The sequence below is a fragment of the Natrix helvetica genome (genome assembly GCF_964273705.1).
Source record: "Natrix helvetica genome assembly, chromosome: 4".
Taxonomy (NCBI): Eukaryota; Metazoa; Chordata; class Lepidosauria; order Squamata; family Natricidae; genus Natrix; species Natrix helvetica.
Genome location: NC_138550.1, coordinates 19,893,653 through 19,918,724, shown reverse-complemented (window position 1 = coordinate 19,918,724; position 25,072 = coordinate 19,893,653). Strand labels below are relative to the sequence as shown.

The 25,072-nt window shown below is 41.7% G+C and overlaps 1 protein-coding gene across 2 annotated transcripts in view; it reads right to left on the bottom strand.

Annotated features, from left to right (window-relative positions):
* The window catches only part of ZC3H12C (zinc finger CCCH-type containing 12C), a 52,321-nt gene that overhangs the window by 7,248 nt on the left and 20,001 nt on the right, over positions 1 to 25,072 (bottom strand). For both annotated transcript variants that reach the window (XM_081952459.1, XM_081952458.1), the window contains 3 exons: positions 22,718 to 23,470; positions 5,153 to 5,292; positions 1,823 to 2,057 (listed from right to left, as the gene is read on the bottom strand). In XM_081952459.1, the coding sequence (XP_081808585.1) occupies positions 1,823 to 2,057; positions 5,153 to 5,292; positions 22,718 to 23,403 (1,061 nt within the window). In that variant the 5' untranslated portion in view covers positions 23,404 to 23,470. The remainder of the gene's footprint in view (positions 1 to 1,822; positions 2,058 to 5,152; positions 5,293 to 22,717; positions 23,471 to 25,072) is intronic.

The window sequence follows — 25,072 nt, the reverse complement described above, 5'->3', positions numbered from 1 at the left end:
AATAATAATAATAATAATAATAATAATAATCAATCATAATCAATCATCATCATCATCATATAAAATAATGAAAGGAACAATGCATTTATTGTGCCATATTTCAGATCAGTTTTAAACCAGTTTCTAAAAAAAGCCCAGTAAATCAAACATAGGTTTTATAGCTACAATAATTTACATGCAACTGCCTGTGAGATGCTAAGATGCTACTCCTTTAATGATTGTATTACGTCCCAGTTATGTTCATAAGTAGAGGACTACTGTATAAAAACACAATTTATGTGTCTTCCTGCATGCTTGTACATATACAACCTTATGTACATATACAACCTTATGTACATATACAACCTTATGTACATAGGTCAGGGGTGTCCAAACTTGGGAACTTTAAGACTTGTGGACTTCAACTCCCAGAATTCCCCAGCCATGGCTGGGGAATTCTGGGAGTTGAAGTCCACAAGTCTTAAAGTTCCCAAGTTTGGACACCCCTGACATAGGTAGAATAAAATCTATCACTCCAAAAAACAAAACATTCTGGAGAACTCTGGAATCTTCTTTTTCTCCTCGGGGTCTAAACAATGACTGGTTTAAACAAAGTTTAAACAATGGTTTAAATAAGAATGGGGGTTAGCATAATGAGAATAAGTCAACTGGTCACAATGAATTCAGTGCCCTTACTATTCAGGAATACAGATTGGGAACAATGAATGTAAACGCGACAGAAAGTTCATAGTCTTTCTTGCAGAGAAAACTTTAAGAATACTTAATTATCACTGATTGGGAAGTGTTTCTAACTCCTCCCTCATCATATCACCAAGGTGTTTATGTGAGTAGAACAGTTACTTTACATATGGCAAGGCTCTGTCCTTTCTAATGCTACAGAGCTAATAAGCTAAATATCAAAGGGAGGACTTTATCAAAAGAGTTTGAATGAGAAACAGAGCAATTCAGAGATGCTTGTCTTAACGGAGTTTAAAACTACAATACCCGAAAAAATCTTTTTTTAGTTGTGTTCGGGCTTTCCCCCCCAAACTGAAGCACATTCTTGTCCTAAAGATACATATTTAATCCTCAAATCCAGCTTTCTGACAAATGAATCTAGACACAATGTACCCTCATGAATAAATATTATAAATGTATAGTCTATTGCAAAACTGGGTAGTCAGCAGTTTAAAAATATCTATCTAGTTTTCCAACAGAACAGAAATAGCAAAATTTGTGGGCTGGAGTATTTATCCATAAGACACTGACCTTATGCCCGATTTTAGTTACTTCTGGAGATTTGGGGAGGAAGTTATTTCAACTCAAATACCAGATATTGGTTTGCATTTATAGTAGCATAGAATCAAACTGTTTGTCTCAAAACAGGAAAAGAACAATGATAACAAGTACTTCGTGGGTTTCTTAGGACATGGATTTCATTTCCAAATTACTCTGTCCAGAGATAGCAAAATCTGGTCATCAGAGGAATACAAAGCCTCAATGACCCTATGCAAAGCTGTGGTGGCACAGTGGTTAGAGTGCAGTACTGCAGGCTACTTCTACTGACTACCGGTTGCCTGCAATTTGGCAGTTCAAATCCCACCAAGCTCAAGGTTGACTCAGTCTTCCATCCTTCCGAGGTGAGTAAAATGAAGACCCAGACTTTGGGGGAAAATATGCTGACTCTGTAAACCGCTTAGAGAGGGCTGTAAAGCACTGTGAAGCAGTATATAAGTCTAAGTGCTATTGCTATGCAAGACTGAAGTAATCGACAAAATGTGCCTGTGCCAAATCTTGTCGACAGTCATTTTTTAGCCGTAAACAATTAAAAATTATAACTTACTTGTCATTGACAAATGAATACATCAGGAGTCGCTCATCAATAAATTTCTTCCATTCTGGCTTTTCATTAGCTAAATCCCTGTAGTTATCATTAGATACAATTATACCATCTGACTCAAAAGCCAACTTCACTATGAATCTGTCGTCATAGCATACCACCCTTCTCCCTTGAACTCGACGTGATGGGGTGAACACCAGAATTTTCTCTTTTTCCAATTTACGCAAGATTTCTTGATCTAGAATATTGATATTGAAAAAGGAAACACAAAACAACCACTGAAATTCACTTAATTCGGGTTACCTAGCTCTACCCTATTGTTTGTAAAACACACACATGCACAAATGCATGCATTTGCCTGCCTGCCTACTACTGAGGCCAGGAAGGAGGGGGAATGGGATTATGATATATTCAGGTGACTTGGCTTAATAAAATCAAATATTATTCTAATAGAAGAAGGTAGTTACAATTCAGCAACACAAAAAATGTAAGCTGCCTTTACTCATGACCTCAGCAATTGTGCTGAGGACCAGATGTTACTACATTTAATTCCAATAATTTTTAATTAAGACCTGTACCAAATTAAAAGAATGGAATGTTATGTTTTCTATACATTAAGAATATGTTTGGTTATTAAACACATGGTTACAAGTTAAACACACAGCTATATTATATTTCCAATATCTGTAAACATAATTTGAGCAGTTTCTGCCTAAGATATATTCAAATGCATAGTAAAAAGCAAATTCTTGATCAGCCCTTAGATACCAAGATTGAAAAAGTTTCCAATATCTTCTGAACTATTTGAGTATCATTCAATTTGAGATGATGCAAGCTGAAATACATTCATAGTTACTAATTCAGGATTTAGAAAAAGGGCCTTTCTTAATAATGAAGTAGTTGCTGATAGGTTTTGGAATCTGCAGAAACATATTCAAATATTCATTTTTGTCCAAAACCGTAACAGTTTTTATAACATTTCATTATATTTCACATTTTATTTGATATAAATCTTTCCCAAGTATGTTATAAGCAACATCTGAATATACTTATGACACAACAGCAAATTAAGTGATCAAGCCACATATTTTAACCAAGTATTGTCTATCTAAACATTTTTCCTGCCTACAATATTAATAGATGAGTAAGAAGTTACAGAGTCAGCATCAGCTCTGAATCTAATTTTTTCATTTAAAACAAGATTAACCTCTAAGAGACCCTTTCATTTATAAAACTACAATAAAAAGTTAGGGCAATAGATCTGATATGTAGTAACAAATCTTAGATCAAGTGTCTCTATGTTACAGGTGTTATTAATATACAAACACAAGATATGAAGCATTAAAAGATATTGAATGCAGACATGCATGATAATTAATATGATCAACTGAAACACAAGCATCCTATGGGCAAATTATGAAATATTTCATACAGGTAAACTTTGCTTAAAGACTCCCTTCTTTAGCGACAATTTGTTATCAATTCAACCTTTTAAATATTTCCTTGTTTTATTATGCATAATTAAGCGCTCCAGTCACATTGTACTCAATTTATTTCTATGTCTCTCCTGATATACAAACTCAGTTCTCAGTCCCATATAACATTCCTTCCTCACAACAGAATACGTACTATCCACTACATATTATTTAAAGAGGCATCAGGAATTTGCAAATTCTGATTTAAATTGATCTGAAAGCATCAGAGTATAAATTGTAATACAAGCACCAGTTGGGTTTTCATTTTTCATATAGTGAAATGCAACTGTAACAACATGTATTAAATATGTGTATTTTGAGAACAAATATATTATACTAAATATGTATTTTAGGTGCATCCAGAAGGGCTTAGACTTAGGCATGAAGATGAAATAGTATTGAAGTGGGCACCAAAGCACCTGAAGACAAGACAAGAAATAACAAGTAGAATATCATTAAGCAGAGATAAAACCTAGAACTAAAGAGAAATTTCCTGACAGTGAGAATAGTTAGTCAATGGAACTACTTGACTTCAGAAGTTGTGGGTGCTCCGGTCACTGGAAATTTTTAAGAAGAGATTGGACAACCATTTGTCTAGAATGGTATAGGGTCTCCTGCTTGAACAGGAGGTGTCAAACATGCCTCCTTCAATATCCAAGAAAGGAAAACCTCAACTCCATTTTAATGGAGATAAAGTTCTTTTACTAGATATGAAGTGAAAACAGCAAAAGGAAAGCAAGATCTGAGCCAGAAAGGCGGGAACATATACATATTAAACATTTACCCAGCACCCTCCCCCCAATTCCCCAACCCATTGTCCAATCTGCAACTCCCTAAGGCAGTGATGGCGAACCTATGGCTCCGCGTGCCACAGGTGGCACGCGGAGCCATTTGTCAGGGCACGCGAGGCGCTGCGCTGTCAGCTGGCCAGCGCGCATGCACGTGCTGGTCAGCTGAGTACACCCTTTTTTAAAACCATTTTTTGCCCTCCCCAGGCTCCAAAGGCTTTATAGGAGCCTGGGGAGGGCGAAAAGAGCCCTCCCCAGAGGCCCTCCGGAGGCTTCATGAGTTTCCCTGAACCCTCCGGAGTGCAAAAAAACGGTCCTACGGGCAAGCCGGAAGTTCGGGAACGCACTTCCGGTTTGCTCGGTGGGTCGTTTTGAACGCTCCGAAGGCTTCAGGGAAGCCTCTTCACGGTCCCTGAAGCCTTCGGAGCGCTTAAAACGACCCTCCAAGCAAACCGCAAGTGACTTCCAGTTTGCTCAGAGGGTTGTTTTGAGCGCTCCGAAGCCTCTTGATGGTGCAAAAAGCATGCAAAAATGGGGGGGGGGGGTCGCGCCTGTAGTGCACGCATGCGCACTGGGGGGGCACGCATTGCATTATGTGTGCGGCACGCCTGCACACGACTCCCCTACGCTCCCCCACTTATGGCACGCGAGCCAAAAAAGGTTCGCCATCGCTGCCCTAAGGTGTCATGTGGGGTGCATCTTCAAACAGCCTCATCAAGTTGGTATGCGAAACGGTTGGCCTTGACCAAGTCCAATCCTCAGCCACCAGCATGCACAGAAGACGGTGAGAACAAGACTCTTCCAGTACAATATAATTCCCTTCCCCATTACTATGCGCACACACACCCCGTTCCTATGGCAGCCGATAGCAAGCAAGCATAGCAAGCAAAACAGAGGCTGACATCAGGTTGGATTAGAAGACCTCCAAGGCCCTACATAGCCCTGTTATTCCATGTTCTAAAATATTTTGATTAAAGCAGTCCTTAAAATATTTATTCACATAGAATAAGCAAGATCAAAATTGTCATAGATTTTACAAATGAAACTGGGGAATGCTAATCAAAATATACCTGTAATGAGTGCATCTGGTCGAGACTGCTCTTTTCTCCACACTGGAACAAACACTGTGACATCTTTGTGTCCTCTTTCCAAAAACCAGTCCACGGCCAGTTTTATCCCACGACAAGAGAATACTTCTTTGTTTCCATGGCTGAAACAGATGCCTTAAAATTACTTATCTACATTATTGTAACTACCACTGTTTCATATATGTATGAATGGAATCTACTTGCTTTCGGCTCTCATAAGCACAAAGCACTCCAAAGTAATTAACAAAAGCTAAGTGTGGCATTTAAAAACTCTCATAAAACAATAAATCGCCTGTACTTAGAAACTGAGCTTTTCAATTAACAATCCTTATAAGGTAAAAAATATTTTTATACGTACATTTCTTTGTGGCATTACTTTGACAAGTGTTACTCCAAATCAGTTATGTTATGTTTAATTATCAGGAGTACAGTTTACACATTTCAATATTTTCAGAACTACGTGGGTATTTAATTTCAGTGTAATTTATATGCCACACATCTCTTGATAGTTAGATCAAAATAAGCTACTTGGCAAATAGTAAGATATGGCAGTCAAATACATCAAGACCATATGATTTTGACGGTTGAAAACAAAACACATTTATCTCTCATATAAAAATTGGAACATAACTGTTTATTTCAAAACAATTAATAGCATTTCAAACCAGAGCTTTAAAATGCAAAGTAAAGTTATGACTATAACTTTTGCATAAAGGACAGAAGTACAAAGATTTCCGTTTATAGTCATGGCTGAGATATACCTCAAGAAAACAGAGAAAGTAACATGGTACCGAGAAAGCACATATAACTGCTCCTTGGTTTATTTTCTACAAAGCCAGCTCTTTTTAATCTGTATTTTTTTCACTCGTAGTTGTATAAAACCATTCTTAATTTTATGGTTGGGTATTTTTTTTAATCATCACTCTGATACTACAGCAAGATGGAAAAACGACAGAAGACAGAGAGTAGCTCCAAGTACATTCAATATTTCTTTCATTCGTCATGAAGGATCAGATTTGCATGGTTCTTTATTTCATCAGCTGCCATTAGTCAGCAACTGCATTGCTTAGAGAAGAGGGTCAGAAGGGGAATTTCAACACAACTGAAACCAAAGACTAATGGGTAGTAGAAAAAAAAGTCACAGAACTTTGCTTTTTATTAATGACAACTCCAGCAAGGCTATTACATGTTCAAAACTGGGAAGGCTTGACACTACCTACAACAGATGAATATTTCCAAAATAGGTACTATGTGAAGAAATAAAAAAAGTTCAGTTCTGGTTACACACCATACCACCAAATTGTTACCACTGTAAATTCAAAAAGGAAAACTGCAAAATATCCTGGAGACAATATCCCAACAGTGTCCTTGAGCTCGAAAAACAATCATTCCCAAGTAACAACTGGTTGTAAGATGACAAAAAAGTTGGAAGCAGATTTAATTAATTCCTTTGGAGCTTTACCAGGAAGTGAGCAGGATGAAAGATAAATTGATATCCTGTTTCCCCGAAAATAAGACCTCCCCGGATAATAAGCCCAATCGGGCTTTGAGCGCTTGTGCTAAAATAAGCCTCCCCTGAAAATATTGCAACACAGTAGCAGCCATGAGGTGACCACGCTCGCCGCCTCCTGCACCTCAAAAACAATAAGACCTTCCCAAAAAGCGCTTATTTCGTTGGGTCAAAAGAAAGTAAGGCCCGGTCTTATTTTCGGGGAAACATGGTATGTACAATGCAAACCATACAAATTGCAATGTATCCATTGATCAAATTAGTTTTGCCCACCTCTATAACTGGATGCAAACACGGTGGTATTTTAAGTCTCCTTCTTATATATTTGAACTCAAAGGAGATCATACAACAAAATGGAAAAGAAAAAGGAATAGTTCATTTAGGTTCAAGTTTTGAAAAGCACCAGTCTTAAGTACCTGGATTTGATTATACTGCATATATTTCCATACTGCATATATTTCCATGGATATCTTTAAAATCTGAAGTGCAGGATATGAATGATAGGCATCCCAATTTACAAACTGCTATCCTCCAATTATTCAACCATTTTGACCATGGTTCAAGAGCAAGTTACTATCACCCAAGGATTGAAATATTTGATAAGCTTGATAAGCAGCTCACCTCTGCATCTAGCAATTGCACTTCAGGCTGCTTTAATTGTTAGTGTTTTATTCCCATTTTCTGCACTCAGTATCTCAATTACAGATACAGATAAATCCTTAATTTAGGAATTAATGAAGGAACTCAGGAAGAGTGTAAAATAACGAATCCCCTTCCCTTATAATCTAATTGATTTTGGGAACTAAACTCTCTCAAATTGTATCATGGAATGTTAGTACTTGAACTGCCAAGTTAAATGACTCTGCCTTTCCAAATGAATGGCTATATTATTCTTTTACAGGAGACATGGAATAATGAAGAACCCCCCCCCCCCCTTTAATAGGAATACAAATCATTACCTCTATATGCTCTCCCAGGAAATGGAGAAAAATTGTATGTGTGTTTGTTTCTTTAGCAATAGAAATATTTGAATTGCCCCCTTTGAAAATAGGCAATGTCATTATTATTACATTTTAATAGCTTTGTTATTAATTCATGTATATATAGTATATTCCCTTATGCCCTCAATCATTGATTAATGAAGGAGGGTACAGGTTAAAAAAATCATTCCTATCATTTCCATGGGCTACAGCCAATTGCTCATATGATAGTAGCAGGGGACTGTAATGCAAGAATGAGATTTAATAAGCTTTATATGAAATTTAATAGCTTTCCCTCCTGATTTTATAGCATTGCATCTCCTACCATTGCTTCAATTGAAAGGCCACATTGCTAGCCTACAAGACTGCGAACGCTGCAATCTTTGAACAGTTTAGATTGAACAACACGTTGGATACAAGCTAGCCAGCAATGTACAGACATTTGGCTGGTACAGAGCCCTCCTTGAAATAATAGGTTGCATTATCAAGGATCCTGGTCTCACATCTGCTAAAATTGTACAATTGTTATGTGTTTTGCTAATGACAACTTTCCAGCTGTTCTCCATTTAAGAATATCAGGGAATACATCACACTTGGGAATGAGTGCGGCTCGTAAAATGGATTCTGAAATAGGTTCCAATTTGGATTAAATGGCCATTTCACAGTAGGGCCATTTGGTGAAAGCTTATTGAGCTCTAAAGAAGCTGCACAGGTCCATTCTACTATTATGAAGATGTGGAAGGATCTATTCTAGCAAATTATAATAAATTACTCCTAAAGGTAATTGGTTTAAAAAAAACAGCCTTCTACACCTTAGTGGTTTGATTTCCCCCTTATTTCTTCTGACAAATTTGTCAGCAAATGGAAAGGTTGGATCTTACATAAGTTGAATCATTGTGATAACTCTCTGGATTTATCCTAGGTCAGTGATGGCGAACCTTTTTTGGCTCACGTGCCACAAGTGGGGGGGGGGAGCGCAGGGGGGTCGAGTGTGGGCGTGCCGCACCCATAATGCAACGCGCGATCCCCCAGTGCACATGCGCGCACAATGCGCGACCCCCCATTTTTACATGTTTTTTTCGCCCTCCCCAGGCTCCAGAGGCTTTATAGGAGCCTGGGGAGGGTGAAAAGAGCCTCCCCTGACCCCCTGATAAATGGCTCCGCGTGCCACTTGTGGCACGCGTGCCATAGGTTCGCCATCACGGTCCTAGGTTATGACCAACCCAGACCTAAGGTAAGACAGAGAATAACAGATATAGGAAGCTCAGTCCTGCATTCCAACACAGCAGGGGTGAAATCCACTTACCTTTGCTATCGGTTCAGTAGCAATGTCACCTGCATGCACGCACAGGACCTTCTGCGCATGCGCAGAGCGTGCCTGCAAGGGTAAGCAAACGGACGGGGGGGGGGATCTGCTGTGCCACATGATTTATATTAGCTAATATAAATCGCATGTCACAGCTGATCATTGGAAAAAGCAGTTCACCTGAACCGGTAGCATTTTTTTACTACTGGTTTGGGTGAACGGGTAGCATTTTTATTACCGGTTCAGGCGTTCTGGTCTGAACTGGTAGCATTTCATCCCTGCAAAAGGGGTATATCTGGGGTGCTCAATCCACTAACTTAAGTCTAGCTAGCTATATGAGGCAGACTGTAATATTAAAATAAGATGGGATATATTAGCATAATTTAATATTTTGGCTATCCAGTTGTCTTGGTAGGTAGATAAAAAGAAAATTATGTAATGAACTCACTAAAATCACTACTCATTTCCTTCTGTACCAGTGTTCCTTAAACTTCTTTCTCTCAGGATTCCTTTCCACATTGAAAAATTATGGAGGACTCCAAAAGAACTTTTGTTTGTATATGGATGGTCCTTGACTTGTAATCATTCATTTAGCAACCATTCAGAGTTACAATGACACTGAAAAAAGCGACTTGCAACCAGTGGTGGGTTCCGGATCCCGTTCCAACCGGTACGGTTGGAATGGACCTGGCGGTGTCCACATGGATGTGCGCAGCGTGATCACACAAGGGTGCAGTGCACGCATGCATCTAAGCACCTCTGACGCTCCAGCTGCTCCGCAGTGTTGCGCAGGCACTGTATGCACCATGCGCGTGCGCGTAAGCCTTAAAAGACAGGTAAGGAGCTCGGGCAGGTGGGCCCTCTGGAGCACCGTACCGAAACGGTATCTGGTGCTCTGGGAAGGCTCCGGTATGCCCGTACAGGGGCATACCGCCTGCAACCCACCACTGCTTGCAACCAATCCTCATATCACCATCATAGCATCCACACAGTTATATGATCAAAATATGGGTGCTTGGCAACCAACACCTATTTATGATGATTGCAGCATCCTGGAAAGGGGTGTGTGTCATGTGATCACCATTTGAAACCTTCCCAGCCACCTACCAACAAGCAACATCAACGGGGAAAGCTGAATTTGCTAAAAAACTGCATCATTTGCTTAACAACCATGGCAAAAAAGGTCTTAAAACCGGGTGCAATTCTCTTGACTGCCTTGCTTAGCAATGGAAATCCTGGCCCCAATTGTGACTATACACCAAGGACTACCTGTTGATCATATTTATCAAATTAAAAATTAAAGTCGATGCATTCGCTGCGAGTTCTCATCTTTAATGGGATTTTCATTCTGTATTACATTTCCAAATAGGCTTCCAAATAGTGTTGATTTTGAGAACCCCTGAGAAGGCCTTGCGGGAGCCCTAGGAATCCAAGGACCACACAAGTCTGTTCTATGCTACTTCTTTTATCAGGATATTCGGCCGCAGTTCTTAACTTAACATCCATAACAGCCAAATTAGCCATGCAATCCAAATCTATTTTATCTCCATTTATTGTCTGATAGAATTGATAGTCTGAATGCCGCTAAACATTATATTTGTAGGAGTATAGAGCCATAGCATTTTATGTCTATTGATTATTTTGTTATTCTGAATTTTATTTTATTGTTGGTTAGAATTGTTGCAAAGTAGTCTGTTGTTGGTATTTTAACAACATATTTAGTAACATAGACTTCTACACCTTTTATTCAGTCTTCAGCCTTGGCAACTGCCTGGCAAATCTCTGCACTTTTTCTTGCCAACATCTGCAGAAATGATTTGCATTTGTCTTCTTCCTGGAGCTGGTAGAATGGGACTGGTTCAAAGTCATCCAGTTGGCTTCATGTCTAAACAGAATTAGAACTCAAATATCCTGGCTTTTAAACTGTACCAAAATGAATCTCTAGTATAAACATTAGTTTTACTATATTAGGGTGATAGATTTCTTTTCAGTCTTGTAATTTATATTAATATTACGGATTTTGTAGATTGAATGCTGATAATTCTGTTATACTACACCACGCTCAAGGTCACCCAGCTGACTTTGCCTAAGGCAGGACTAGAACTCACAATCACCTAGTTTTTACCTAATTCCTTAACCGTTAAACCAAACAGGCTCTCACATCCTACTATGTCTTTTATTTTATGATTTAATGCTCATTGACTGAAATAAAGTTCCTTTCTCTACCAAGAAATCATTCATAAAGCCCTTAGAAGGAAAATTTAATTATTTTTAGAGGCCCATTAAATGGACATAGGCTACTTCATAGAAAAGCCATATAGTATTCAGCTTCTCAATGATTTTTTTTTAAGAAAAAAACTTTATGGCACAATATCGAATCTTTGTAACTGCCTTCCAAAAGATATTCCATTGCTCATTTATTTTATTTTTTTCTGACAATTTATTTTATTTATTTATTTTTGCTGAATTATTTTTCTTCATTTTCACAGGCAAGCAGACCCCTTGTTCAATCTTATCTTCCTCAGACAAAAATGGGATTCTCCAAAGCATCACATGGTAGCAACAGAAAATTACCATATTTCTTATCTATATTAAACCATGTAGGTTTATCAGTCTAACACAGTGGTTCCCAGTGCCCACGTCCCACAGGAGGGCAATTTGATTTTTAATGGGGGCAATTTCAACCTTGTTTAAACCAAGTTAATGGCCTTTTAGGCTTCCTCCATGTGAAAAGAGTTTACTTTTTGAGTAAAGTAAGAATTATATGTCACGGGGGGGGGGGGCATCGGGATTGTAAAGATGCTTAGGTGGGGCATGGCCAAACAAAGGTTGGGAACCACTGGTCTAATAGAATTAATTTAAGTGCAGTCTTGATGTCCTAGGACCGTGATGGCGAACCTATGGCACGCGTGCCACTAGCGGCACGCAGAGCCATTTCTGAGGGCACGCGAGGCATTGCCCTGTCAGCTCCAGTGCGCATGCGCCCGCTGGCCAGCTGATTTTTCGATAGTTTTTTTTTTTAAATCTCCGGAGGATTCCCTGAAGCCTCCAAAGGGCGAAAAACAGCCCAATGCAAACGGGGGAAAGACAAGCGGCAAGAGGCTTCTTTCACTCGTGCTGGCTGCTCTGTTCCCCCCTCCTCCCCTGCTACTAAAAAGGATCCTGCCCGATCGCTTGAATCCACAGGGAAATCAGGAGAGTTGCCAGCAGGGGGGAGGGGGAGAAGACAAGCGGCAAGGAAAGAGGCTTCTTTCACTCGTGCTGGCTGCTCTGTTCCCCCTCCCTCCCCTGCTACTAAAAAGGATCCTGCCCGATCGCTTGAATCCACAGGGAAATCAGGAGAGTTGCCAGCAGGGGGGAGGGGGAGAAGACAAGCGGCAAGGAAAGAGGCTTCTTTCACTCATGCTGGCTGCTCTGTTCCCCCTCCCTCCCCTGCTACTAAAAAGGATCCTGCCCGATTGCTTGAATCCACAGGGAAATCAGGAGAGTTGCCAGCAGGGGGGAGGGGGAGAAGACAAGCGGCAAGGAAATAGGCTTCTTTCACTCGAGCTGGCTGCTCTGTTCCCCCCTCCTCCTCTGCTACTAAAAAGGATCCTGCCCGATCGCTTGAATCCACAGGGAAATGAGAGTTGCCAGCAGGGGGGAGGGGGAGAAGACAAGCGGCAAGAAAAGAGGCTTCTTTCACTCAACGTGGCTGCTCTGTTGCCCTTTTCTCCATTTCAGTGATATGGCATCGAGGTTGCCCCACCCACCAACGCCCAGGTCCTCGCTTCTCCCAAACATTTCTTTGCCTACCTGATTTCCAGCTCCATCGCATTTCTTGCCAACGTGTGCAGAGAAACAAGGTTTGTGGGACTAAAACAAAACTTCAATCAATTACAACTTGGGGGGGGGGAGAGATCTCGCAAAGTTGGAATTGATTGATTGAAAGGAGTTTTTTTTAGTCCCACAAACTTTGTTTTCCTGTCCAAAACGGCAAGAAACACGATGGAAAAATGCTACGGAGGGGAAATTAAATAGGCAAAGAAATGCTTGGGAGAAGCGAGGACCTGGGCGATGGGGGGTGGGGCAGGCTCCATGGAGTGGTGCTGAAATGGAGAAAAGGGCAACAGAGCAGCCACCTTGAGGGGGAAAAGCTGCTTTTTCTTCTTTCCTTGTTGCTTGTCTTTCCCTCATGCAGATGGCTCTTCTTCCTCATTTCCCTTTGGATTGCAGGGACCAGGCAGGATCCTCTGTGCTAGCACCGGGGAGGGGGGGAAACAGAGCAGCCACCTTGAGGGAAAAAAGCTGCTTTTCCTTATTTCCTTGCTGCTTTTCTTTCCCCTGTGCCAGCAGCTCCCTTCCTCATTTGTCTATTGACTGTAGTGCCCAGGATCCTCTTTAATAGAAGGGGAGAATTTAGCAACTGGACTCACACCTGCCATAGTAAAAAGGGCCCAATCTTTACACAGGAGAATGATAAGGGAAGGTTTTTTGACACAGGAGCACACTTGAGCATCCCCCCACCCCCACCCCAATCTCTGCCCGTTTGTGGCAGAGCAACTTCTCCCTCACTGGGTGTTATCCAAGGGGAAGCAGCCAGAGCAGGGAGTGGCGAGGAAGCCTTGTGCAAAAATGCACGGTCCACACAGGTGAGGGGGGACATTAAGTTATGTGGGTGGGCACTCGAGTTCGTGTGATAGTGCGCACATATGTGCTTTTGGCACCCGAGGCGAAAAAGGTTCGCCATCACTGTCCTAGGACATTGATGGTTAATCCTTTTGACACCAAGTGTGAAACAGGAGCGCATGCCAGAGCACCGAAACCTGGAAGAGCGCAGCCAGTGCACTCTCTTCTGGGTTCCATCATGCGCATGTGTGCCAGTCAGCTGGTCTTCGTGCATGCGCATGTCACAACCCGGAATTGCAGCTAGCAACAGCACACATGCTTGTGTGGCCAGATGCTCTCTTCTGGGTTCTATTGCATGCATGCATGCAAGCCAGCTGGTCTTCGTGCATGCGCGCGACGGAATCTAGAAGTGCAACTGGCGACGGCCTACATGTCCACAGAGAGGGCGCTGCTTGCCACTTCTGAAATGCATGCCATAGGTTCGCCATCACGAAATACCTAGGTCAAATAGAAGCAAAGTTCTATTTCTCAATTACAGAATATCTAATCTTCATCTTTTTTTCATGGACTTATTTATTTATTTATTTTATTTATTATTAGCACTTATATACCGCCCCCTCTCCCGAAAGGGACTCGGGGCGGTGTACAGTCCGTATTAAAAAACACCAAATAAAATACATGTATGCATAGGAGGAGGATAAAATAGACCAAAACTGTACAGCTAATAAATAAACAATATAAAATTTAAAATATCATACAATTTATACACTATCCCTCTAAAAGCCAGTAAAAAGTATATGCCAGGGGGGGGTAGACGTTGTAAATTATGCCAAACCAGCCAGTCGGAACAGGTGTGTCTTCAGTTTCTGTCGGAAGGAGCGGAGGTCAGTAGTGGTTCTAATGTCGGGGGGGAGGTCATTCCAGAGGGTTGGGCCCATCACAGAGAAGGATCTACTCCTAGGTGTCGCCCGCTGGCATTGCCTAGCGGACGGCACCAGGAGAAGGCCCTCCCTGTGTGAGCGGATAGGTCGCAGGGACGTGTGTGGTAGGATGCGATCCTGCAGATAACTAGGTCCTCCGCCATGGAGCGCTTTAAAGATGGTGATCAATACCTTGAAACGCACCCGAAAGGCTACAGGTAGCCAGTGCAGCTCGCGCAGGAGAGGTGTTACGTGGGAGTAACGGGTACTTCCCATAATAACCCGCGCGGCTGCGTTCTGAACTAGCTGCAGTCTCCGGACGCGTCCCAAGGGAAGCCCCATGTAGAGGGCGTTGCAGTAGTCCAGGCGAGACGTCACCAGCGCATGAGTGACCGTGCGCAAGGCACTCCGGTCCAGTAGGGGGCGCAATTGGCGCACCAGGCGAACCTGGTGGAATGCCCCCCTTGCCACGGCTGCCACATGGTCCTCCATTGACAGCCGGGCATCAAGGAGGACACCCAAATTGCGCGCCCGCTCCACAGGGGACAACTGTTCGCCCCCTATGGCCAGCGATGGAGTCAGCTGGCTGAACCGAGGTGCCGGCAACCACAGCCACTCGGTCTTGGAGGGGTTGAGTTTGAGTCTGTTGTCCCCCATCCAGACCCCGACGGCCTCCAAACACCGGGACATCACTTCGACAGCCTCGTTGGGGTGGTTTGGGGTTGAAATATACAGCTGAGTATCATCAGCGTAGAGATGGTACTCAACCCCAAAACCACGGATGATCTCACCCAGCGGCTTCACATATGCGTTGAACAGGAGAGGCGAGAGGACCGACCCCTGTGGCACCCCACAAGTGAGTGGCCTCAGGGACGACCTCTGTCCCCCTGTCAACACACATTGCTTCCGGTCGGAGAGGTAGGAGCCGAACCACCGCAAAACGGTGCCTCCGACTCCCAGCCCCTCCAACCGGCGCAATAGGATACCATGGTCGATGGTATCAAAAGCCGCCGAGAGGTCTAATAGGACCAGGATAGAGGAGCAACCCCTATCTCTGGCCCTCCAGAGATCATCGACCAACGCGACCAAGGCTGTCTCGGTGCTGTGCCCGGGTCGGAAGCCGGACTGGCGTGGGTCTAGATAATCGGATTCGTCTAGGTGTCGCGGGAGCTGCTGCGCCACCACATTCTCAACAACCTTCGCCACGAAGGGGAGGTTGGAGACTGGACGATAGTTAGCTAGCTCCATTGGGTCGAGCGAAGGCCTCTTGAGCAAGGGTCTCACCACCGCCTCTTTCAAGGCGGTTGGTAAGTATCCCTCACCCAGTGATGCGCTCACCAGGCCCAGGAGCCAGCCTCGTGTCACCTCCCAGGCTGCCAGTACCAGCCAGGAGGGGCACGGGTCCGTTAAACAAGTGGTGGGTCGCAGCCGTCCACGTAACCTGTCCAAATCCTCGGGGGCAACAGAGTCAAACTCCTCCCAGAGTGGTCTCTCAAGACTCGCTGTTGGCGGCTCGTCTGGTCCACTGACGGAGGTCCACCCGCTCCGGATCTGATCGATTTTGTCTTGCAGATATTCTCCAAACTCCTCTGCTCTTCCCTGCAAGGGCGCCTCCCGCGTCTCCTGCAACAGGAGAGAGCGGGTCACCCTAAACAGGGCGGCAGGGCGGTTATCCGCAGACGCAATGAGAGCGGCACAATGCCTACGTTTGGCCGCTTTCAATGCCACAAGGTAAGTCCGTAAAAAGGCTCTTACCTGTGTTCGGTCAGATTCGGAGCGTGAGGACCTCCACCTGCTCTCTAGACGTCTCCTATGGCGCTTCATCACCCTGAGCTCCTCGGTATACCAAGGGGCCCGGGTGGCTCGCTGCCGCAGGAGAGGTCGCAGAGGCGCGACCCGGTCTAAGGCCCCCGCCGTCGCCCTATTCCAGGCGTCGACTAGGTCCTCCGACCGAGCGCGGGTTAGGGCTACAGGTAACGGCCCAAGCTCCGCCTGGAACCTATCCGGTTCCATCAAGTGCTTGGGGCGGTACCAGCTTGAACATACTGGTTCCGCCTCCTCGCGGTGGAGGGTAGCGCCAGGGAAGTCGAGCTGGAGATATGAGTGATCTGACCATGACAGGGGCATAATCTCTAAATCCCCTATTCCCAGATCACTCGTCCACTGTTCAGATACAAAGATAAGGTCCAGTGTGTGGCCGCCTTCATGTGTGGGGCCCTGAATTAGTTGGGTCAGGCCCATGGCTGTCATGGAAGCCATGAACTCCCGAGCCACCTCAGACGCTGCTCCCGTCGACGGCAGGTTGAAATCCCCCATAACCAAGAGTCTGGGAATCTCAACCGCCGTCTCCGAGACCAGCTCGAGGAGCTCGGGCAGGGCCGCTGACGTATAGCGAGGAGCCAAGTATACAATCAGCAGACCCCACTGCCTCCCTGGGCCCCATTTCATACCCAGCGACTCACACCCGACTTATCTGAAAGCAGTCATTCTCTTCAGCAAATAGGTCTCTACTTACCCAGAACGGTGTGTCTGCTATAAGCAATTTTCATTATTCTTTCCAAACTAAGATGCTTGGCTTCACTTTATCTTGGACACCAATACTGGACAACTTCCCTTCCTTCCTTGTACACCAGACAGAGTTAAAATGAAGCCAATTTAAGTCTCTTCCTAATGGTATCTTCCTTTCCCAAACTGAAATCATGTCTTGCCAACTGTCACATTTCCTTCTCCAAGGACATCTCTGTGCTTCTCTACAGCAATGCTTCCCTCACCTCAACAGGTATCCTGTTAGACGTGTCAGGTCTTTTAACATATCGCACAGGAGCTTCACTTCCTTACATATTGACTGAGCATTCACCGATACAAGACTGAGGCCAAGCTGTCTAGCAAACTGTCATCATCCTGGTCTCAAGAAAGAGGTGTTTTGGCTTATTGCAGGAAAACCTGAGTCCCATTTTTCTCCTTTTACAAAGGAAATTAGAATATTGGCAATTCTTTTCAATTTCAGCTAATCCTCAATTCAGAAAATGGTTCTTTTTAAAGAACCAGATTTTAAATCATACAATGGCATTTGACGATGCTCCAAAACTTGTCACTTGAATAAAAGCATCGGTATTTGTTTTTACTGGAAAAACTATCCCTGTAGACACATAGCGTATTAAGTTGTCAACATTAGATTCCTGCAAAGAGGCAGCTAGAAAACTAGTGAGAAGAAAGCTTTGTTCCATTAAAGTACAAAATATGGTGTTCATCCAATTATCTGCAAAGGGATTTCAAGCTAAACCTTTTTTCCTTGCAGGATCATTATAGGGCTTATTAACAAATGTTCCCTGTTCCCAGAAAATGAGATACGCGGTATATTTTTTAAAATTCCTCCTACACGACATTATTTAAAAGCGTAAGCTTAATGCTACGCTTTAGATAGTGTCTCCTTATTGTGTATTCCATGTCCCTAAATCCTAAAATCTCGGGGGTGGGGGGAATGCAGATACAAAACTTAAGATTTCCAGAGCAAATCCACCCCATAAAATTCAATGTTGTAATAGTGATATTCAGATTGGTTTGCAGCCTTACTATCCTGCCAATTTCTAGCTTGGGGCTGGGAAGGATACAAAGAGTTCACTTTAAAGGACTGCATGTTGAGTTTGCTCAGACAGAGCTGCCATGACTGAGACTATGTTTGAGATTGTCTGAAGGTTGCATTATTGTTTTCTTGCCAGATGCATGAGAAATATAATGAAAGTTATTTAAAAGGCTCTGTTTTTAATTAAGATACCATGTCTGCCTCCTAGAGGATTATTTGTAAGTGGCAGATGTATTAAGCTAAAGAGTTGAATTTTGTGCTTTGAGGTGGGTGGAATGCAGTATTACCTATCAAAGTGATCACAGCCATTGGAGGAAAGAAAAGATTACTAGAAAAAGAAGGAATGTGCAACTGATGCTCCAGCAGGAACAGGGAGAACTGGGAACACAGATTAGTAAGTAGAGTATCGGGTTGGAGAATGGGAAAAAAAGGAGCGATACTAGAACAGGGGTGTCCAACTCAATTTCACTGAGAGCCGCCTCGGGATTGTGTTTAACCTTGGGGGGGCGGGGTTGGTGTGGCCAGGGTGGGCGTGGCCAGCTCGACATCACTCCTGTCTAGGGCGCCTGTGGCGGCTCGAGATCTCTGCTGGCAAAAACATTCTGTTTTCAGCTGCGACAGTCTCCTGCAACCCTCTGCAAGTCAAAATGGAACTCAGGAGAGCTGTACGTGGCCCTTGTGAGTTTCATTTTCAGCCGGGACAGCCTCCTACAACCCTCTGCCAGTGAAAACGGAGGTCAGGAAGGCTGTACACAGAGGCACCGCAGACCAGTCCTTCGCTGTTTCCAGGATGGCCCTGCAGGACAGATCTAAGCAACCCGTGGGCTGCATCTGGCCCCCGGGGCCTTGAGTTTGACATCCCTGATGTAGAAAACACCTGGATAAAGTGGGGATTTTGCCTTTTCTTTTCTTTCTCAATACCTTATAAAAAAGGCTTGGCTTAGAAAAATGAAGTAAAGTAAAGGTTTCTAGAGAACACATTAAAATGTGATTAAATTAAGCAACCTATGGCTAAAGGAAGGGAGTTAAGGAACTCCAAGGAAGCTCTGTAAATAAATGTATATTAGATTGTTATGCTAGGCATGTAATTAAGGCATGCACAGACACAATAGAGATAATTACATATTTCAAATACAAACAAATTATTTACTTTGTTCGCACTACAGCAATAAACATTACTTTAGTTGGAAGAACATTTTGTTTGGACTAGTTTCTGTTCCTTTTCTACATCCAAGAATTTGCAACAGTTGTTCTGCGCACAGTTTCAACCATTCTGGAAATGTTTCAAGCTTGGAATGAAATGTCTTGAACTGGACGGAGAGGTATTTTCAAGCTCAAAAATGCTCAAAAACGCTTCCAGAATGACTGACACACTTCATTTCAAACTTGAAAGTGTTTCAAATTTATAAAGTTTGCAGTCCACTGTTAGCATTATAGTATGTTCCATTTGAGGGGAAAGGTTGGTTTATTACATTATTATTTGAACTTTCAATTATATTTACTGCTTATTGTCTGCTAATAGCAGTTTTAACAAGATAATATATTATCATACATATTTGCTGAATGATTCAACAACAACCCCATTTAATATTTTGATCCTATCATGGAGGTGGGTTGGTTAAGTTGGGGTTGACTCATAGCAACCAAATAAATGTGCCATGTGGTAATTAACTTTTACACTGGTCCTTTACGCCTTCCACCTATTGTCACTATAACAAGTCCATCCACTTTGCTTCTGGTCTTCCTATTCTTTGTTTCTTCCACCTATCACATGATCAGAATTTTCTCTAGAGAGCTATGTCTTCACATAATGGGTCTGAAGTATGATAATTGAGCTTAGTTATTTGTCCCTTGAATGAGAACTCTGGACTAACTGCTCAATGATCCACTTGGTTTATTTTTGTGGTTATCCATGGTATTCTCAGAAGTCTTCTCCAACACCAAAGTTCACAAGTGTCAATATCTTTCTATTCAGCTCTTTTGCCCCAACTTTTACTTTCATAAAATGTCATATGCACAATTCTGATGTTTGTAAATATATACACATCATGGTATCTGAATATCTTTTCCAAGACCTTCATTACTTGTCTACCAGATACTAATCTTAGGCATATTTGACTACTTGTTCCTTTATCCTATCCTTTACAATTGATCCTAAAACACAGAAGTTATGTTCCACTTCAATAGTTTCATTGTCAGTTCTAACAATGGTTATTGTACTAATTGTCATCAGTTGGTCTTCTTTATATTTTAGTCTATATTTTTTCACTGTGTTCCTTGACTTTTATTTCTAAATGTCTGTAGATAATTTGCATTTTTCACTATCAGAATAGTGACATGAAGAATGCTTGCAGGAACTGGGTATGTCTAGTTTAATGAAAAGAAGGACTAGGGGAGACATGATAGCAATGTTCCAATATCTCAGGGGTTGCCACAAAGAAGAGGGAGTCAAGCTATTCTCCAAAGCACCTGAGGGTAGAACAAGAAGCAATGGGTGGAAACTGATCAAGGAGAGTAGCAACTTAGAACTGAGGAGAAATTTCCTGACATTTAGAACAATTAATCAATGGAACAACTTGCTTCCAGGAGTTGTGAATGCTCCAACACTGGAAGTCTTTAAGATGATGTTGGATAGCCATTTGTCTGAAATGGTATAGGGTTTCCTGCCTAGGCAGGGGGTTGGACTAGAAGACCTCCAAAGTCCCTTCCAACTCTGCTATTGTATTATATTGTATTGTACATCGGGATAGCACAGGTTATGGAAGCTTCTTTGTCCAATTCTAAATCACTCTCATCTTCTTCCAGTCCATCTTCCCTTGTATATATTTTGGCACATAAGTTGAATAAAAAAGGGGAGTGTATACAACTTTGTCTCATTCCTTTCCCAACTTGGAGCTACTTTATTTCACCATGTACTGTCTGTACTATGACTTTCTGACCTGCATATAGGTTTCACATGAGAATGACATATTTTGGGCTTCCCGATTTTCTACAGCTTGACGCAATCAGCATAATCTTTAATCAGTGACACATATATTGATTTATTTTTGGTATTCTTTGGCTTTTTCAATTATGCAGCATGTATCAACAAGCCTTTTCTAAAGCCAACTTGAATATCTACCATCTCCATTTCCACATAGGGCTTTAATCTGTGTTGGATGATTCTAAGCATTATTTTGCTAGCTTGTGAAATGCTTATCTCACTCTGTTCATGTATAAACACTGACCACAATGGTCTTGCTTCCTATAGAGTTCCCTATAATATATTCAGCTATGTATTTAATGTATTGATTCAGTTGAGCGAGACTGAGAAGGTGCAATTGCTTACAGAAGGTCCCTGTAAATGAAAGTTCCTAAGGGTAAGAAGCTAGACCAAGCTTGCCTTGATATTATCAGAATAGACCCAAAGCCACATAAGGCTTTTAACTATAATCTTAAAATGTATCTGGAAGTCTAATGGCAGCTAGTTGAAGGATGTTACTTGAGCGGCTATATTCTAGAGTAGTTGAACTGGATTATTTTCAAAGACAGCTTTTTAGAGCAAGTTGCAATAATCCAAACTGGAGATGACCAAGGCATAAATAGTTAAATTTTAAATTAAATTGCAAATTGCATTCTTTTTGTTTAGAACATTATGACTAGGATTTCAGAAGAATATACGTTACTAATTTAAAAAAACCAAAGATGCAAAGGCGGCCTTTTGATAAGGGTCTGCGGACAGTGATTTCTAACTATTGTTTGGAAGAATCCCCTATTAACACACTGCAGATAAAGTCTGCTCCTTATCTGGGATCAGCTGCCCCATCAAAACTAGAAGTGCATATAAAAAAGCAATGATGGTTTTAAGGTGTTGGCCCAGAAATCAGTAGACTGTAAGTTCTGGTCACAATTTAGGCATGAAAAACCAGCTGGGTGAATTGGAGCAGCCATATTCTTTCAACTCAACTCACTTCACAGGAGTGGCGTGGTAGGAAAAACAGGAGGAAGGAAGGAAGACTGAACTGTTTGACGCCCTGAGTTGTATAGGAAAAAAGTGTTGTTGTTTTTTAAAAACAAAATTCAAATAGGGTTTGTTTTGAACAATGATTAAAAATTTTTATAATGTCTGAAATGGACCAATGAACTATAGGTTAAAATGACAATGCTATCAAATATAAATCTGTATTTTCTGTACACAATCATTTCCCCCAATATATAAATTAACTTGCACCTCCCTACGTCAGTAAAATAAATTGGTCAGAATATTTAGTATAGTTTCAAAAAGCACATTAAAATACTTTAATGTGGGTGTAAAAAAACAAACTGCAACTTTGGAAGCATTTGTGGTTGAGGGTTAAGGATGTTGTATATCCTCCCCTTTTCTGCCACAAGAAAATACCTGTCTAATGGCGGCTGCTGTGGAGATTTGTGCATCCTTAACACTCTGTATCAGAGTTGCTGAAGAATTCACAATATACTTCTATAGTATTGCTCTTGGAATGCTGAATTTTCAAAAGAAGTCTTCAAATGGTGATACCTTTTAGCCAAGTAAATATTGGCTTACTCCATTCAATTGTAGAAACCTGTTTCAGTGGTCCATAAATACAATTGTGTGCACGCAATAAAATAATATGTAAAAACAACACTGTACTGCAACGTACCTCATTGCCACATTGCTGCCATCAATAACTATTGGTCTCAGGTTGTCACCATCCACAAGCACATCCTCCTGAAGGGGAGAGTCAGATCTCTGAGAGTCAACAGAAGATGCTTCTCGCATTACACTTGTGTTAATAGAACTTACGCTCTGATCTGCCTCAGTTTTATTTCCAAGTTTGACCAATTCCCCCAATATATCATTGATTAACGCATCAGTACCAAGTTTATTCAGCACAAGTTGAACTTGCTCTTCTGAGTAACCTAACTTAAGTGCAAAGTCAAGTTTGGTTTGATATTCTTTCACCATATCAGGAGGCTTTTTCATTTCTTTACTTCCTATCTGAACTTCCTCTAACTTAATGTCTTGTAAAATTTCATTGCGCTTTAGTATATGTGGTTCTAAAGATGGATACGTCTGTCTGTGATCCTTAGATAAGGAGCATGGTTCTGTTCTAATTTTAGTTGCTTTTCCCAATTCATTAACAGAATTTATATTTTTCTCAGAATCCCGACTAAAGGTTCCGGTTTCTTCAGACAGTTCTTTCTTAGGATTTTCCTTTCTAGAATTAATTTTATCCATAGTTGGTCTTTCTATCATTGACCAAGGTGCTATTGCACTTATTTGAGTCACTGATGTATCCTCGTAGAGGTGCCCAAGGTCATGCTTCAAGTGATCCTTCAAGCCCATGAAGCTGCTGCTGCATGTGGTTGACTCCACTTTGTTGGTTTTTCTGTGTACAAAGTATCCGGTAGTCCTAAAAAAGAAAGAAAAAAGTTAAAACTGATTTTTAAAATGTACTCTGCAATGTTCATTTATTTTTTTTCTTTCTAATATTGGATCCAAATTTTCTTTTGATCACCTCATTATGAAATGCCTGACATGCTCTGCATGCAAATATGACTTTGAGAAGCTTCTGAAATGAATATGTATTCAAAGTACAAAGCAATTTATGAGACTGAATGTCTACAAAATCCGAAAAAAAGAAAAAGAAATATTTCCTCTAATCCAGGGGTGTCAAGCTCGATTTCATTGAGGGCTGCATCAGGTTGTTTTTAACCTTGGGGGTCAGGTGGGCGTGGCCAGCTCGACTTCACTCATGTCAGGGGCGCCTGTGGTGGCCCGAGTGCTCTGCCAGCAAAAACAGAGCTTCGGAGGGCCGCAAGCTCCATTTCCGCTGGCAGAGGCATTGCGGGCCAGTCTTTCGCTGTTTCCAGGGTAGCCCCGCAGGCCAGATTAAAGCACCTTGTGGGCCGGATTCAACCCCTGGGCCTTGAGATTGACACCCTTGTTCTAATCTATAAGTAGCAGCAAACACAAAGGAAGCCCCTCCAATACGATGTTTCTAAATTAGTTTCCATATACATAAAACAATACTGTACATAGGGAAAATGGTTATATCTACAATAAAAGGATGGCGGGAACTGAAAACGATACAGATTACTGGATTGGGAGTGAAAATAGAAAGACCTATTTCAGGCACTCCTTTTTCCCTCAACAAGTGTCCAACATTATCACATATAATGACAACAGCCATCTGTTTGGTATAGGGCATGCTCAGAAGCCTAAATCTGTGGATTGGGACCAAGGGACAAAAGAAATGATTTTTGTCCCCTCTCTCAAAAAACATTTTAAAATTAGTCCTAGATTACTTGTAATATACTTTTGGATACATGGTTTTTCCAAAGTCCCAGAGTAACAGCAAAAGTTTTAATTTTGCAGCTTAAACTGTTCAGTCTGGAAATACGGGTATCATGTGTAATGTTAGAAATTTAAACTGAATAGTCCATTATACAACAGTATAAAAGAATACAGTAAATTGTTTGTGTAAATTATCAGTAAAGATGGTCAAAAGTTCATAATTTATTCTCACTGATCTACTTTTCTCCGATATTTTTCCTTTTCTTTGCCCAGCTGTTAAAAATTAATTTCTAATATTATTTGTAATTAGATTTCCCCTTGATGTTTATTACTATAAAACTTAACTGAATTGCATAGATCATTTTAGTCTCTTTTCAGAAGGTCTGCTTTCTTTCTTTAACTACTCCATTTTATTTCAAGGATGCAAGACTACAACAATATTAGTGTTGACAATGAAGACAGAAAAAGGCTTAAGTTTATTAACATAACCTTTTGGTTCATTCAAACAATGCTACAGGCCAAATACATGGTTAATTCAGAAAGTAAAACTAAACAACATGTTGATTTTCTAACTGCTGCAATTCACTCAAAGTCCATTGCCGCTGATAAATTACAACAGTATAAAAGAATACAGTTTAAACCAACACTTTGGCGGCCTAAAACTACCACCAATATGTACCTTAGAAAAAGAAAAAGAGATGGAAAACTATGTTGCTTA